At 34.9% G+C, this 17275-nt stretch overlaps 1 protein-coding gene across 1 annotated transcript in view; it reads right to left on the bottom strand.

Moving 5' to 3' along the window:
- LOC150101766 (actin-related protein 2/3 complex subunit 3-like) overlaps window positions 1-17275 on the bottom strand; it is a 61637-nt gene that overhangs the window by 31925 nt on the left and 12437 nt on the right. Inside the window, exons 3-4 of the mRNA XM_090400429.1 lie at window positions 9172-9248; window positions 735-803 (exon numbers count right to left, since the gene is read on the bottom strand). Coding sequence (XP_090256555.1) covers window positions 735-803; window positions 9172-9248 — 146 coding nt within the window. The remainder of the gene's footprint in view (window positions 1-734; window positions 804-9171; window positions 9249-17275) is intronic.

The raw sequence follows: 17275 nt of genomic DNA, 5'->3' as shown, positions 1-17275 counted from the left end.
AATACATGTAACTTACGGAAAAATATAATTAATTATAAATATGTCAAATTTATCCCGAACACCCTGTATAAGATAAAAAATTAATTATACAATGGCAGTCTTTATTGGAGGAAGCATTGAAATAAACTGCACAAGATTAAGTCTAAAATTAAGCGTTGGCAGTCCAATAAACGTAGAAACAAAAGAGAGGGAGTTGTTCCTGATAAGTTCTGTATAGGTCACAGTCATCTTACACATTTACTGAGGGCTGATAACCCACCTATTAATGAAAAATGCAAGATGCCTCTCACCATTTGTCATATTCTGGTGGAGTACCAGTACTTCTCACAAGAGAAGAATGAAAATTTTACTAATCTAGCTGCCATATACACTCAAATAAATGTTATCAGACTTGGAAAAATTGCATGATGCTGCTTAACTTTTTATAAAGAATTATAAAATCAAATTCATATTCAATTATGAATTCTATTTTTGTGTAGATACGAATTGCTTAATTTATAAATTTTTAGAATTTGCTATTTGTACCATACATATTATTTACTAATTTAACTGTCTCATAATCAGATAAGACAGATCCAATCTGATCTGTCTTATCTGATGTTTGCAGATGGACAAAATATCTGAAGTTCCAACATTATCAATTATTAATAATCTGATCTTACATAAAATTATTTATTAAGCATTCATTTTGGCTGCAAATTAAAAGCAAAAAAAGAAGGTAATAACTTTCTCACCTTTTGCAGACGTTTCAGGCATTCAGTAATATACAGGGTTAAATAAATTAAAACTCTGTCAGCTTCACTCTAAAAACAACAACAACAAAAAATTTTAATACTTGACAAAATTTTATTTTAATACTTGACAAAAAAAACAAACAACAACACTGGTCAACAAGGATTTTTTTGTAACTAGCATCTAAACAGATAAATATTGATATTTTTTCTATAAAACATTTTTTAAGACAAATATAAATTGCATTATTATACTTGCATTTTACTACGTTTACAATAAGTAATAAAAAGAATACTGTTAAAAATATATGCAGCTTTAAAAGTGCTTTAACTACTGTATAATAATGACTTTCACATCTCTTCAAAGAAAATTACAGTAGTTTCACATCTCTTATCATACTAGCATTCAAATTCCATGCCATCAAATTCCTGACATGCACCCTCAAGGTGTACAGGATATAATAGTACTACATGAAAAATTTATATCATTACTAACTTCCTATCTACAATTTTCCTCCAAATCAATCTGTTACCTGTCAAGACACCAACATTGTCAGATTTTATATTTCTATCTTCTAAGGCATATCAAAACCATATCAGTAATAAACATTTCATTACTGAGTGTTCCTTACCAGGAACACTCAGTAATGAAATGCCTCTGTAATTCTCACATTCAGTGTTATTTCCCATTTTGTATATGGGTACTATGAGAGCTGTACTCCAATCATCTGGAATTCGTCCCTCTGTCCAGGCCTTCTGAACTATGCAGTGCAGCAACTGTAAGACTTTAATACCTCCATACTTGAACATTTCTGGTCAAATATAATCTACTGCTGCTGCCTTTCCACATTTCAGGTCTTTGATGGCTTTTTGTACTTTATGGATATGTATTCCTGAAAGCATCCCTGTTGAGCGTTTTTTACTACTGCTGCATCACTGCTTGTTTCATTTAGCAATTTTTCGAAGTAATTACTCCATACTTCAAGGATATCTTTTTCACCAGTTTTCATGTCACCTTTATCATCTCCAATTCCTTTTACAGCACTCTTTCTTTCATTTCTGAGCTTTTTCAACAACCTCCAGAATATTTTGCCACCCTCTTCATATTTATTTTCTATGTTCTTACCAAAGTTTTACAATGTTTTTGTTCATGCTTTAGTGTTTACCTTTCTTACATTTGTCTCTGTAATCTTTAAGAGCACAAGCTTTTGATACGCTTTCTTCTTTCCTTCACTGCTTTTTGAACTTCCTGTATCCACCATGGAGTTCTGATTTTTCTATCCTTGCAGACAACCTCAACACATGCTCTGGCTGAATCAATCAATGTTTTCTTCAGGATTTGCCACTGACTCTCTCTAAGGTTTGGTTCCTATTCTGAAACACTTTAATTTTTTCTTCAATAATATTTGTGTATTTTAGTCTAAAGTTTACATCTGAGAGCTGCTCAACTTTTATTCATTTTAAAACTTTCTTACATGTTCTTCTTTTCAGTATGAAATTCAATTTAATCCTGCTCAAGATTAAAGGGTGATCACTTCCAATTTCAAATCCTCTATACACTCTAATGTCCTGCACCATGGAGAAAACATCACTATCACTAACATACTCAATGAGACTTTTCTTATTCCTTGCCTCTTCTTTCCATGTGAATTTGTGCACATTTTTATGTTGAAACATGGTGTTAGTAATAATCAGTCCATGTCCTGAGCAGATATCCAACAGATATTTGCTATTATTATTAGTTTTGCTCTTTTCTCCAAATTTTCCCAAAACGTTTTTGTATATCTAGCAATCATTTTCTACTCTGCTCTTTAGATCCCCAACAAGGACCAATTTTTCATTGTAAAAATTCCTTCACTTCTACCTTAGTAGAACCTTCTGTGGGACCATACGCACAAATAAGTCTCATTGTTCAGTTCCCCAATCAGATATTTGTCATCATCACTCTACTTGAGACTGACTGCCATTCAAGAAGATTTGCCTCATATTTTGTGTTGAATACTATGGCTACTCCTTCTTTTCCTTGATTGTCATTGCCTGAATATAACATTTTGTATTTATTGCTCAGAAAGATCTCACCAGTTTTTGTCTTTTTCATTTCAGTCACCCCTATTATATCGATCAGGTACTTATCCAATTCCTCAGCTAGCTCCATTTTATTGCAATTCAGACTTCTTATGTTGATAGTACCAATCCTGAACTCTGGTAATATTGAGTTGGGGGGTGTGTTTTCCCGATTTGTTCCAGTAGCTGACATTTCACTGGTCACCCTGGTTCCCTGGCGAAAACAACAGGGGGCTTGTTTAACTGGGCGATGCCCCAGCCAGCATGAAATTCTGTCATGTTGTACCATCGTTTTATATTGTGGTTCAGCCAATAAGAATACAATTTGGTCGACTAAATCCCAAAATACCAGTCCATTCTAATTCATTCAGTATCCATATAGATACCTAACAGGGCGCACCACAAGAAGGTGAGGATTGGACATTAGCTCAGAAGCCCTGGTAAGTTCTCTGCATTCCTTTAATGGCTATGTGGAGGTCTCCTCTCATTTATACTGCTTTGATTTAATGTTTCCCAAATTTTCAAAAGTTTAACGCAACTGCATTCATTCAGGTTTGGTTGACCTGCGAGTGCCGCTGTAGACTCCAAAAATAATACCTCCCTACCGAACCCACTGTGGCAGAGCATGGTGGCTCTTTTCCAATAGACCCTGTGGGTTGCATCCAAAACACGGCTTGCAAGGCCAGGCCAACCACAGCTGTGATTGGAGATGCACGACCTGTGCTCCTCCAAGCGATCCACCTGCCTGTCCAAAGCATGCCAGTCTGCAGGAACAGGGCATCTTACAAACTCTGCACCTGGGGGAACAATTCACCCTGCTTGTTACAAGCTATACCAATATTTTCAGGAAAATTCAGGGCAAAATTGATGGAAGTACCTTGATATAAGTTAATCAACTAGTTCTTTATAATTTTCACCTATAATGTTGCTCTGAAACACTTCAACAAAATTTCTGAAAGATTTGGAGTTTCTAGTATTGTTTCAATGGCTTTTTTTCAAATTCCATCTTTTAATACTTCTGTAATTTGAGGTCTGACAAATATACCTTCCTTATGTTTGGTTTCTGAAATTTTTGGAAATCTTGTATAAAGACTTAGCCCATGGAGGAATTTAAACCGAACCCACAACCTGTTGATTGTTTTGCTATCCAATCAGCTCAACCAGGCCAATCTATTCTAATGGTATTTTTATATATCTCATCTCATTTTCTTTATACCCTCTTTTACCTTGCGGTGTCGAGGGTTTATTAATCATCGGACCTCAAACCGTTCACAGGATAAGGTGGTCAGCCCTATGCCCCGGTGTCGGTTTGCCTGCTTTGCGGGATGAAAAACTTCTGGATAAACTGGGGGAAAACCCTGCTGTCCAAGCCCAAGACCAGCTAACTTGGCTATGGCTGAGGAAGATCCTTCAGCTCCTCATGTCACCGCTGGGAATCGAACCTAGGACACTCTTTCCCCAGGCATATGGTTGCGAAGCACACAGCCACTAGGCTAACCATGTGGATTTTTATATAAAGAATTGAATGACTAGAATCGAGATTCAAGTAAAAAGGTTTTAATATAAAAACACAACTAGTTTCGGCTTGTAACAGCCTTCATCAGGTGACATTATAAAAGAAAGAAAAAAGAAAAAACACTAAAACACTGCAGCTTAAATAAACTGTGAACATCATAGAGAGTCTCTATACATAATTGACACTAAATCGTTGTGGTTGTATTTAAAGCTGTTCTTTCGTTAGTTGTATTGTTGGGAAAGTGCATGCTAGTAGCATTTCGTGAACGCCAGTACATGATTACAGCTGAATGATAATCTGGGAGGTTGTAGCTTAAGTTATTATTTAGACGAACAGGATTGAAGATGATTTCTCTAGATTTCACTTTCCCAACAATACAACTAACAAAAGAACAGCTTTCAACGATTTAGTGTCGATTATGTATACAGACTCTCTATGATGTTCATAGTTTATTTAAGCTTTAGTGTTTTTTCTTTTATAATGTCACCTGATGAAGGCTGTTAAGCTGAGACTAGTCGTGATTTTATATTAAAACCTTTTTACTTAAATCTCAGTTCTAGTCATTCAATTCTTTATAAAAATATGTATGTTAACTGAGTTAATGATCATTCTTTCACTCACACACACACACACACACACACACACACACACACACACACACACACACACACACACACATCTTATTTTCACCAACTTATTTTCAAAAGTCCCCACTTACAGCATGTGAGAGAAAGGTATAGAAGGCTTCTCGTAACTAATCTCATCTCATCTTTTCTTTTAATCCACAAACAAGCACGTCTTTTAGTTCATAAATTTCATTTCTTTAACAAGGCCATTTTGTGCCAAATTAGAAATAAATTCCATTCTTTGTTTCAAAATAAAGCTAGCATTTTGATTCTGTTTTTAAAAATAGAAATTTTCATCCCAGAGCGAATAAGTTCCATTATTGATGATGAATCCCAGAATACAGTTTGGAATGCTTTTCAGATAAATTCAAATCTCCAACAAATCTAATTTCTTCTGTTCGATCAGATGAAATGTACTTACAGTTTTATAAATGCACGCATCAGATGACAACAACTTACAGCATGCTGGAAGCAGAAAGTTCATCATCATCCATTAGTAGCACAATATCCTGCAGGGGTGATGCAGAGCAGATGTAAATATACATTCTCAGTTTGGGTATGTTATAAAATTTTATTTTTCATAGAAAATACAAATACATTAATCAGAGGTGACTATCTTTTATAGAAAATAACCATCTTTTGGTTCTTTCCAAATCGCTGGCACTTGGACAACCAAAAACCAGAATTTTCTCCTGAATCTACCTGAGTCAAATTAATTTATAAGAAATGCATCATAATGTGGATCCATCTTTTTAACTTTATTCCCTTATTTCACATCCGAAGAAATGAAATATGCTTAGTGCTTCTAACAAACTATGTGCAATCAAAAACAGCCTGTGCTTCTTTTCACAGCCTGTAACTTTTAAATGTTATATAATAAAAAATTAAATAACAGGTTTGAACATGTTCAAACCTGTGTGTGCATTTTCATCTATCAGCTAATTTTTGAAGCCCATAGACCACCAATCTATTTTCACAGAGAGCTTTCCACAAACCAGCAACAATCTTTGTCACTTGCTTTTGGATCCTCTCTACCACTTCTTCATCTGCTCAGAATCCATGTGTCCAGATCTGCATACAATAGTCAAGATGTGGCCTTATTAGAGCCTTATATAAAGGAACAATAACCTCTCTATTCCTGTTTGTTTGTGTATTCAACAATCATATAATATATGATTGCTGTTTTTGCTACCTTTGCTATATGCCCTCCAAACTTCAACTCCCTATTCACAATCACCCCTAAGTCCCTGGCCTCATCTGTTTCTTTTAGTTCATTTCCACCAACTTAGCCTATACTGCCAGTTGATGTAAGTGATCCTGCAGATCTGTGCATCACCTTCATTTATTATTGCTCATCAAGGTTAGCATCATCAGCAAACAGGTGAATATTTCCTGTCAAATCATTTTCTATATCCCTGATGTACCAATGAGCTGTGTGATACACCACTGGTCAACTGCCCTCTTCTGAACTCAACTCCTCCATAAACCAATCTCTGATATCTGTCCATCAGCTACCCTCTAAACCAAATCATCAGATTCATCCATCCCCACTTGCTCCAATTTATGTAACAGAGTTCAATGCGGAATCCTATCATCAAATGCCTTTACAAAGTTTAGTAATATCACTGAGTAGCCATCTCCCTTATCCAATTCCACTGTCACTTTATTATAAAAAAGTAAGCAAATTATTAAGGCAAGACCTGCCCTTCACAAAACCATGTTGTCCCTTATAGAATATCATATTTCTATCCACCCAATCCTGAATTCTGTCTTTCACCAACTTCTCCAATTACCTTGACCACCACTCCTGAGATGCTGATTGGCCTATAATTTTCTACTTCTGCTTTGAAGTCTCCTTTATACAGTGGGATTATTTTGCCTTCTTTCCATGCCACTGGCACCTTCCTGGTACTGAGGCTTAAATTAAACAGCTTGGTCAGAGGAGCTGATAATTCCCTTGCACATCCTTGTAATACACAGGCCAATATACCATCTAATCCAATGGTTGTGTTCAAATTGAGGTTCTGCAATGTTTTAAGCAGCTCCATTTCTTCAATCTCTATTCTCCCATCAGTCAATATCATATATGGTATTGCAACATCACCACCTAGATGGTACAGCATCGAAAAATTCTCATTCAAAATTAAATTATATGAATGAAACTATTCATTCATCTAATTTAATTGATTTATCCTTCTGACTCTGGGTATACATTCTGCTTTCTTCAAACACCCCTTGACCACCTTCCATGCACCATTTCTCACCTCCAAATTCTTATTACAAAGCAGGTGATTATAACAAGCTGAGAATCACCTGCTTTGTAATAAGAATATGAATTGCCAGGCATACAGAAAACTCTGTATGCCTGGCAATCCCAGGTCAAGACTACATTGACTACTTTCTCCTGCATCACCTCTAAACATTCTATAATAAGTTTAGTTTAATCCTTTATCCAAAAACAAAGTTTGCACCTGAAAGTATCTTAAGGACTGGGTTAAGGTAGTACAACACCGGGCAACTCGTTGCAAAGGTGGAGAAAGTTCTCATCACTCCTATCTCGATATCTCCCATAATGCAAAGCACATCTCCTTGCGGATATGTGTAATGCTATGCATTAAGGTAAGGGCCACTACCTATACCGGTTTTGACCTTTATTGATGCTTAAACTTATTATAGTCTAACCAAGTGCAAAATAAAGTAACCATTCTAGTTTCCCTGACTCTGCACTTCCAAACTCTCACTGAACATCCATTCATCTTGTATAAATCGTTCCATCATCAAACTCACTCCACACCATTACTCCTGCACTCTGCATGCTGACTTATTCGCAATTACTGCTTGCCATCTCAGCTCAGCTATCATATCATGACAAGATTCAACTTTTACTTTCCCATACTTCATTTTTTGAATGCATCAACAACTCTTTCATGTCTTCTTGCATACCACACTTGTCACCTGCTAAATCATTTGTATCAGCCAAAATAAACATCTTTCACTTTTCTCCAACCACATTAGTTATAGTTAGAAAAAAGGCTTAATTTGTTAACCAGGATGCTGATTAATTTTAACAGTATAGATGAGAACACAGACTGATAAGAAAATAGCTATTTATTAACTTATTGCTGATATTTCACTGGCATTCTATCCAGCATCTTCAGAGCACAAAAATAGTTTGTCACAGTATGTGAGACAACCATAATCCGGTATAACAATGGGATTAGTTTGAACAATTGTAACGTATAACACAGAGACTGAACTTAGCCATCTATGTTGGAAAGAAAAAAAAAAAAAAAAAAAAAACACAGAGAAAGCAGGTATTAATTTCATCTTAAGATGACTGACTCCCAAATCTTTGGCAATTTCATACAGTCATACTTGTTGAGATTTGGAGTGTTTAAAAGCTTCTGTTGATTCCAGGAACAACCTATCTGACTTATAAAAGCTTCTATGCAGCACTTTTGTTTTTTTCCAATCCATCCTGTGTGTAGAGGTATCTAAAGCATGGTCTGCTAGACCTGACTTGCCATAGCAATAGTGCCGGATGTATTTTTTATGTTCACTGAGGTGGATGTCCACAGTTCTTATAAAGGTAAAGAAAATTAACTTTTGCATACTTTGTGTTCTTTGTTATATATTCAAATTTAGAATGTTCAGTTTAGATTCAGATTTTTTTTTGTTTTTTTTTAAGTGACTCCCACCCACAAGAGGTTGCAAACCACACACACACATATATATATATACATTAGTATCGTTGATAGACCAAGGATTTTTTTTTATTTATTTTTTAAAATATTTTAACTGATTTTATTGCATAATCTGGAATCCAGAAACAAAACATTTAACATTTTTAAGCCTTTCTATAAGCAGAGATGTGGTCTTGCAGGGCAATGAAAGTCATCTCTACCTAGAAACAATTAAAAAAAAAAAATTAATGGCAAGATTCAAATCGGCAGGCTGCTGGGTGGAGAGCAGGTATGTTAACCAGGCAGACTACTAGAATGTTCATTTTTGAATATCAAACTTTTTAAATTCACTCACTATGAATGAGGTCATAGACTCAGTCATATTTATTTTGCAAGCCTTTTATCTTACTAAAGGTGTTGTAAACCACTGGGCTTTTCAGACACCTAAAATGCATTTGCAAGACCCTCTTGTACTCATAAACTTCATGGTAAATAAAGAATCAAGTTGTTCACAATTCATCAATTATGAAAATATGCTATCATTATCTTACCTTAATTTCATAGGTTCTAAAGAATACATTGGCTTTGAAGAAATATAGAGCTTCATCAATTATATCAAATTCACTAACTGTAAAAAAAAAAAAAAAATAAATAAAATAAAAATAATTTCAGCTGAGTTGCAAAATAAGTTTTATTATATACAATATTGTTCAATGTATAACAGACAGAAAAATATATAATCTATTATAATTTATATGTGGATATATTAGAGTCAAAGCTGTATAACTGAGAGGACACCTCCACATAGCCTTTAAAGGAATGCGGAGAACCAACCAGGGCTTCTGACCTAATGTCCAATCCTCACCTTTTTGTGGTAAACCCTGTTGGATATCTACTTGGATACTGAACTAACGAGGATGAGCTGGCAATTTGGGATTTAGCCGACCAAATTGTATTCTTATTGGCTTAAACCAATATACAAAATAATGGTACAACATTACAAAATTTGATGCCAGCTGGGGCATCGCCCAGTTAAACAAGGACCCCAATTGTTTTCGACAGAGAACCAGGTCAAACATCGAAAAGTCAGTACTGGAACAAATCTGAAAGCACAACCCAACTCAATATCACCAGAGTTAAAGATCGGTACTATCAACATAAGAAGCCTGAATGGCAAAGAAATGGAGCTAGCTGAGGAATTAGATAAGTACCAGATCGACATAATAGGGGTGACTGAAATGAAAAAGACAAAAACTGGTGAGATCTTTCTGAACAATAAATACAAAATGTTATATTCAGGCAATGACGATCAAGGAAAAGAAGAAGTAGCCATAGTATTCAACACAAAATATGAGGCGAATCTTCTTGAATGGCAGGCAGTCTCAAGTAGAGTGATGTGGGCAAATATCAGAATGGGGAATTGGACAATGAGACTTATTTGTGCCTATGGTCGCACAGAAGAGTCTACTAAGGTAGAAGTGGAGGAATTTTTTCATGCTTTAGAGAAAGCAACTGACACAATGAAAAAGGAAAAGTTGGTCCTTGTTGGCGAACTAAATAGCAGAGTAGGAAATGATTGCCACACATACAAAAATATTTTGGGAAAATTTGGAGAAAAGAGCAAAGCTAATAATAATGGCAAATATCTCTCGGATTTCTGCTCAGGACATGGACTAGTTATTACTAACACCATGTTCCAATATAAAAATGTGCACAAATTCACATGGAGAGAAGAGGCAAGGAATAAGAAAAGTCTCATTGACTATGTTATTGTTGATAGTGATGTTTTCTCCCTGGTGCAGGACACCAGAGAGTACAGAGGATTTGAAATTGGAAGTGATCACTATTTAGTCTTGAGCAGGATAAAATTGAATTTCATATTGAAAAGAATAACATGTAAGAAAGTTTTAAAGCGAATAAAAGTTGAGCTGCTCTCAGATGTCAACTGTAGACTAAAATACACAAAGATTATTGAAGAAAAAATGAAAGAGTTTGAGAACAGGAACCAAACCGTGGAGATTCAGTGGCAAGCCTTGAAGAAAACCCTGATTGATTCAGCCAGAGAGGCATGTGTGCTGTTGTCTGCAAGGATAGAAAAATCAGAACTACATGGTGGACACAGCAAGTTAAGGAGGCAGTGAAGAAAAGAAGAAAGCATATCAAAAGTTCCTGGCAAATAAGTCAGCTTGTGCTCTTAGAGAATACAGGGACATACGTAAAAGTAGCTAAACAAAACTCATGGGGGGGGGACGACTTTGGCAAGAACATAGAAAATAAATATCAAGAAGGTGGTAAGATATTCTGGAGGTTGTTGAAGAAGCTTAGTAATGGAGGAAAGAGTGCTGTAAAAGGAGTTAGAGATGATAAAGGTGACATGAAAATAGGAGAAAAAGATATCCTTGAAGTATGGAGTAATTACTTCGAAAAATTGTTAAATAAAACTAGCGGTGATAGCACAGTGGTAAAAAAACACTCAACAGGCATACATATCCATACTTGAAGTAGAAAGCGCCATCAAAGGCTTGAAATGTGGAAAGGCAGTAGGAGTAGATGATATTCGACTAGAAATGCTGAAGTATGGTGGTATAAAAGTCTTACAGTGGCTGCACTGCATAGGTGGGAAGGCATGGACAGAGGGACGAATTCCCGATGATTGTAGTAGAGTTCTCATAGTACCCATACAGTGCTATCTCGCTAATCCGAACTAATAAAAACCGTGCGCATTCGGATTATCGAATTTTCTCCCAAGTGACAACAATAACTAGCGTTTAAGACAAAATAATAAGATTTTAATGGTGCATCAATTTAATTCTGTAAATAAATGAAGTAACTGATAGAAAAAAGCTACTGTACTGTAATATAAAACAAAAAAAAAATAAATAAAATAATACAGTACACCAGTTTATTTTAGTAAAAAAATTAATGTGCACGTACCTGTACTGTATTGAGGATTCTAATTTAATAAAATTGCATAGTTCAGTACATAACTTAATTTGTATAAAAAATATCACTTTCTTGTACACAACACAAAAAAGTTTCACAAAATAACACACAAAAAGTTTTTTATTTCTTTGTAAAAAAGTCACTAATTTTCTTTTGCTTCTTAGAAGTTAAACTTTTTTAAAATGCTTCTTCTCGGAGCTGCATCAGAATAAAAATTTTGTGGAATGGCATATCGTTCTTCTTAACACATTCTATACACATATTAAAACTGTCAACTGCCTCTTCATGTTTTACTTTTTTTTCTTCGAGTTCTTCATCATCATCATCATTGTCTTCTAATTCATTCTGTAGCGTCATATTTATAATTTCAGCATCTGATTTGATTTCGAATTCAATTTCGGTTCTACCTGTAATTCATTCCGCAACATCTGTTTGTGAAATTTCAACATCTGGATTTATATTTTTAACCAAATTATGCATGTTTTGAATTTCCTCTTTTTGTGTATATTTGTGATTCATGCTGACAATACAGTACATACTGTACAGTATAAAAAAGCAAACATGAACACACAATACATCAAAATAAGTCTCCAGTATAACCGACAGTATGAAACAAAATTACTGTACTGTAGTAATAATATTTAATAATTATTAAATAAAAATAATAGTACACAATATAATAATACGTAATAAATAAAACTTTTTTTTCTTTCACACTGCAGTTCGGATTACTGGAGGGTTCGGACTAAAGAGGTTCGGATTAGCGAGATACCACTGTATACAAAAAGGGAAATAAAACTGAATGTGAGAATTACAGAAGTATTTCCCTACTGAGTGTTCCTGGTAAGATTTACGCCAGTATACTTGAGAAACGGTTGAGAAGAATTGTGGAAGAAAAGCTTGGTGAAGAACAAATTGGCTTCAGGCCAAATAGAGGCTGTCAGGATCAGATCTTCACTTTATGACAAATAGTCGAGAAAGCATGGGAATATAACAAAGATCTGTATTTAAGTTTTGTCGATTTGGAAAAGGCATATGACAAGGTGCCAAGAGAGAAGCTCTTCAATACGCTGCAGTTATATGGTGTCAATGGGGCATTATATCAAGCAATACTTAGTCTTTATTTGAGTTGTGAGTCAGCAGTTAGAATTGAAGGAAGTACAGGAACATGGTTTAATGTTAAATCTGGTGTGAGACAAGGATGTACATTATCCCCTCTGTTATTCATTATCTATATGGATCACATTATGAAGGAATGTGGTATTAAACCTGATATCAAAATTGGAGATGTTAATGTCAGCTCTTTGCTTTATGTAGACGATGTTATACTTCTAAATAAATCCGCTGCAAGTTTACAAGATTCCCTGACTGAATTGAATAACTGTTATAATAGATATGGTATGAAGGTCAGCAATAAAAAGAAAAAGAGAATGAAAATAGGTAGAATCGTTGAAAATGTCAACTGTGTTGTGAATGGAGAACCTGTGGAACAATTAAAACATTTCAACTACTTAGGGACGATTTTTAGTGAAGATGGTAAATTAAATATGGAAAGAGACAACAGAATCAACAAAGCTGGTATGGTAGGAAGTCAACTGAATAAATTCATATGGAATAAGAGAGAAATTAGTCAGAAGACTAAATTAGCTGTATACAAGACAGTGTTCAAACCAGTTTTAACTTATGGATCTGAGAGCGGGGTCAGAAGTAAAACACTTGACCAAAGACTAGAGACTGCAGGTATGAGAGTCCTGAGAAAGATTAAAGGATGAACAGATGGCATCAATGGCAATATCATATTAAAAATGAGGATATTAGGAAATTACTAGACAATGTGAGCATCCAGGAATGCGTTAGCAGAGCTAATCTCAGGTGGTATGGTCACTTAAACAGAATTGGTGAGGAAAGATTAGCAAAGCAAGTATTCTCTGACAGGTTGGCAGGAAAACGACCCAGAGGAAGACCAAGATACAGGTGGATTGATATGGTACAAAGTGCCTTAGATGATAGAAATATAAGATCTGATAATGTTGGAGTCTTGACAAGTAACAGACTGATTTGGAGGAAAATTGTAGATAGGAAGTTAGTAATGATGAAATTTTTCATGTAGTACTATCATATCCTGTACATATCAGGAATTTGATGATGATGATGATGTGGGTATACATATATGCCATGGGGTATCAAGAACAAAAAGGAAGAATCTGTTGCCTAGGTGAACACTATGGTCTCAGATAATGTAAAAATAATCATAATTTACAATTATGAATGTTTTTTACAATTGTTGCTCTATCATTTCAATAGTTTTGGTTTCATAACCACGTTAAAATGTTAATGTTAAAATGTTTATGCTAAAATGGAAATATATGTTAGATTTATTGTACTTACCGAATATCTCAAGTTGTAATAATTTCAATGTTCTTTATTGTAACTCACATTTGTTAAGTGTTATGAAATCTGTTGTTCATCGTAAAGACATTCTCTTTTCGCTAACAACAACGTGTCAGCTGTTACTACCTAACTTTTTGCTTACCATTTAGAAGTGCGCATGCTCACCAAAGAGTTTTGATGGGCAATTGATAGCTGATAGTGTTTGGTACCTGGGTAACGGAGAAAAACAAGAGGGAGAATGGAAGTGTGAGAATGTAGACCAGAGAATTTTGTTTCAGGAAATTTTAAAGAAAACTCGACTGAATAAATTAATAGAAGATTCCAAAAAAAGAATCATAGCAAGGTGAATCCTTTAACTGTAAGTGAGACTGTCAACCAATAAACTGTAAATAAAAGGAGATATTAAGTAGACATTCTGTTTCAATGTTCGAAGAAATGCTAAATGAAAAGTAACATTATCTGTGTCAAGGATGCTGGTGACATTAATTTATCGAAACAAATGATGTAATTAAAGAAATCTGAAACTGTAAAGTGGCTCTATTTTGATACAAAGTAGTTTATAAAGTAGTAAAGGAAACTGTTTTTCTCTATTAATGAATTTATGATTTGTACCTCTTGTAATAAAACTACCTGAGGTAAGAATATTTATACTTCAATAAAAAAGTGAGGATGAATGGAATTATATAAGTTAAATAAGGAAACAGTGCATAGTCCTATGGAAGTAAACAATAAAAGCCTGATAAATAACTGACTTGTTTGTAGGAATTTGTAGTGAAAATAAAATATTCAGTCTAGTAAACTGATTAAACACATGTTAAAGCAATAATAAAATAAGTCAGTGAGAGAATGAAAATATTCCTTTAAAGATAAAGGAGATTTCTAAAGTATAGATTTATCCCCCCAACCAGCAATGACGTTTATAAATGTCCAGCTAAATCTGGATACAATTCTGTAACACCTGTTGAATAACATGGATAAGAAGTGAAATTTGATCACACTATTTCATCCACCTCGGCTGGTAGGGAGGTTAATTTAGAGGGCCTTGGATCCAGTTAGTGTTGTAGTTATTAATTTAATTTTATTTACAATGTATATAGTTTTATTTAGTTTCATTAAATGTATTTTTTTTTTAATTTGGTCTCAAGTCAATTCCTGGGTTCCAAAAATAATGAGTTAAAGGTCATTGCATCAATCTGATTGAACTTTTTATACTTAACACTCTGTGTTAAAAGAAATTTCTTTATAGTAGATATAACATATATTATGAAACTGACAGGATTTATAACATAACTGTTCAAGCTGATGTGATTAATAACAGGTACATATATGTCATGGGGTATCATGAACAAAAAGGAAGAATGTTGCCAAGGTGAACACTATGGTTTCAGATTGTAGGTATTAGAGAAGCCTAGCTCTAAGACGCAGATATATACTGACTGGAATCTTATATGTATAGGATATAAGGACACAATATTTTTGGGAAGAACAGACAAGACAGAAGGGAAGGGGGCTGATAATGATACCAGATGATTTAAGTCCATTTAGGATAAAAAGGTATAATTGCAATATATGTAGAAGTGAGTTTGAAGCCATCTGAGTGGTTTCAAAATCAAATACATGGTGAGATTGCTATTACAGACCTAGTGGATCAGCTGCCAGTGATGATGAAATTCATCATCAAATCAACCTGATGGAAGCTAAATGAGTAATCTGGAGTAATCATCATGGGTGACTTTAATTATCCAAACACTGATTGGGCAGTGGTGAAGCCTCACAAGACTGAAGGTGAATTTATTGAGCTGTTGTGAGACAACTTCCTCAATTATCATATGGCAGAAAAAAAAACAATATCACATAAGTCTTGCAAGCAATTTAAAGAATAAATAAAGAAATTCAAAGTTCTTTTGCATTTATCACTTCAGGACAAAAATTATGCACAGTCGATTCTTATGAAACATCCTTCCATAAAATGAATAACAGCAAGTTCCAAAGTTCTAGAGAATAAACAAATTTACAAGACTTAAAATAAAAAGTTCTAAGTTTCTTATTTCACCTCAGAAGAAACTGTACTTCACTTCAAAGAAACTGACATTTTTCATTATTGGATTTGTCATTATAAGTATAATGATTAAAAATAAAATGCATATCGATGATAATTCCAACAAACATGCTTGTACCAAGCTATGTTTCTCAAGAGTATTGTGCATTTGGTAGTTTGCTTGACCTTGTCATGTGTCCCTTCTGCTTCATGTGGACATAATTTTACACATACTGTAATGTACATGACATGCCAATTTCAAGTACTTTTAGTAGAATTTGTGCAAAACTAATATTTTTGAACTGTCTTCATGGTATTATTATTACGGGCAACTCCAAGGAGTCCTTAGACTCATCAAGCGGGGCCCTAACATCATGTCAAGACCAACTATTCAACATTTAAACAGTATCTATCATTCGTACTTTGCCTTGAACTCATTCACAGTCATGGCACCCACAACAGACTCTGGTAGCTCATTCCACTCATTCACCATTCTCCAAGTAAAAAACCTAGCTCTAACACCCTTGCTAACCACACTCTTGCCCAGCTTCCATGTATGGCCCCTAGTCCTCCCACTACCAGTCCTATTCTCAAAAATATCTTCTGAATTAATCTTATAGAAACCCTTCAGTAATTTGAATGTCTCAATCATATCACCCCTTTTCCACCTATCAACCAATTTCTGCAACCCACAAATCTTCAACCTGTTCTCATAAGGTTCATTCCATAGACCTGCTATCATCTTGGTCACTCGCCTCTGGATCCTCTCAACCTTCTCCCCATCAAGAAGAAACCATGGGACCCAAATCTGGGCACAGTAGTCAAGATGGGGTCTTATCAAGGCTCGATACAGAGGAACAATAACTTGCTTGTCTCTGCTCATCAAAGTATTCTTCAGTAACCAAGTGATTTGATGAGCTGATTTAGCCACTTTTGCAATGTGCCCCCCATAAACTTCAACTCCCTATCCACCAACACTCCCAAATCCCTGGCCTTGTCAATCTCCTGGAGTACAGTTCCACTAATGTGGTATACCACTGCTAATCTTTTCACCCCAAAATGCATAACCTATTCTCCTTAGCCCAGTCCTCCAAACTATCCAAATCATCCTGCAAAATTTTGATATCATGTGCATTCACTATTGCTCTACCCAACTTTGCATCATCAGCAAACAAATGAACAGTTCCTCTCAGATCCTTTCCTATGTCGTTAATGAACAAATTAAATAGTAGTGGTCCAAAAACAGAACCCTGCGGCATATCACAGGCCATCTTTTGGACTCT

This window comes from Typopeltis vanoorti, chromosome 11 (assembly GCF_054136105.1).
Source record: "Typopeltis vanoorti isolate ZY-2024b chromosome 11, IOZ_Tvanoo_1.0, whole genome shotgun sequence".
NCBI classification, from domain to species: domain Eukaryota; kingdom Metazoa; phylum Arthropoda; class Arachnida; order Uropygi; family Thelyphonidae; genus Typopeltis; species Typopeltis vanoorti.
This window is presented reverse-complemented; position numbering and strand designations above follow the sequence as displayed.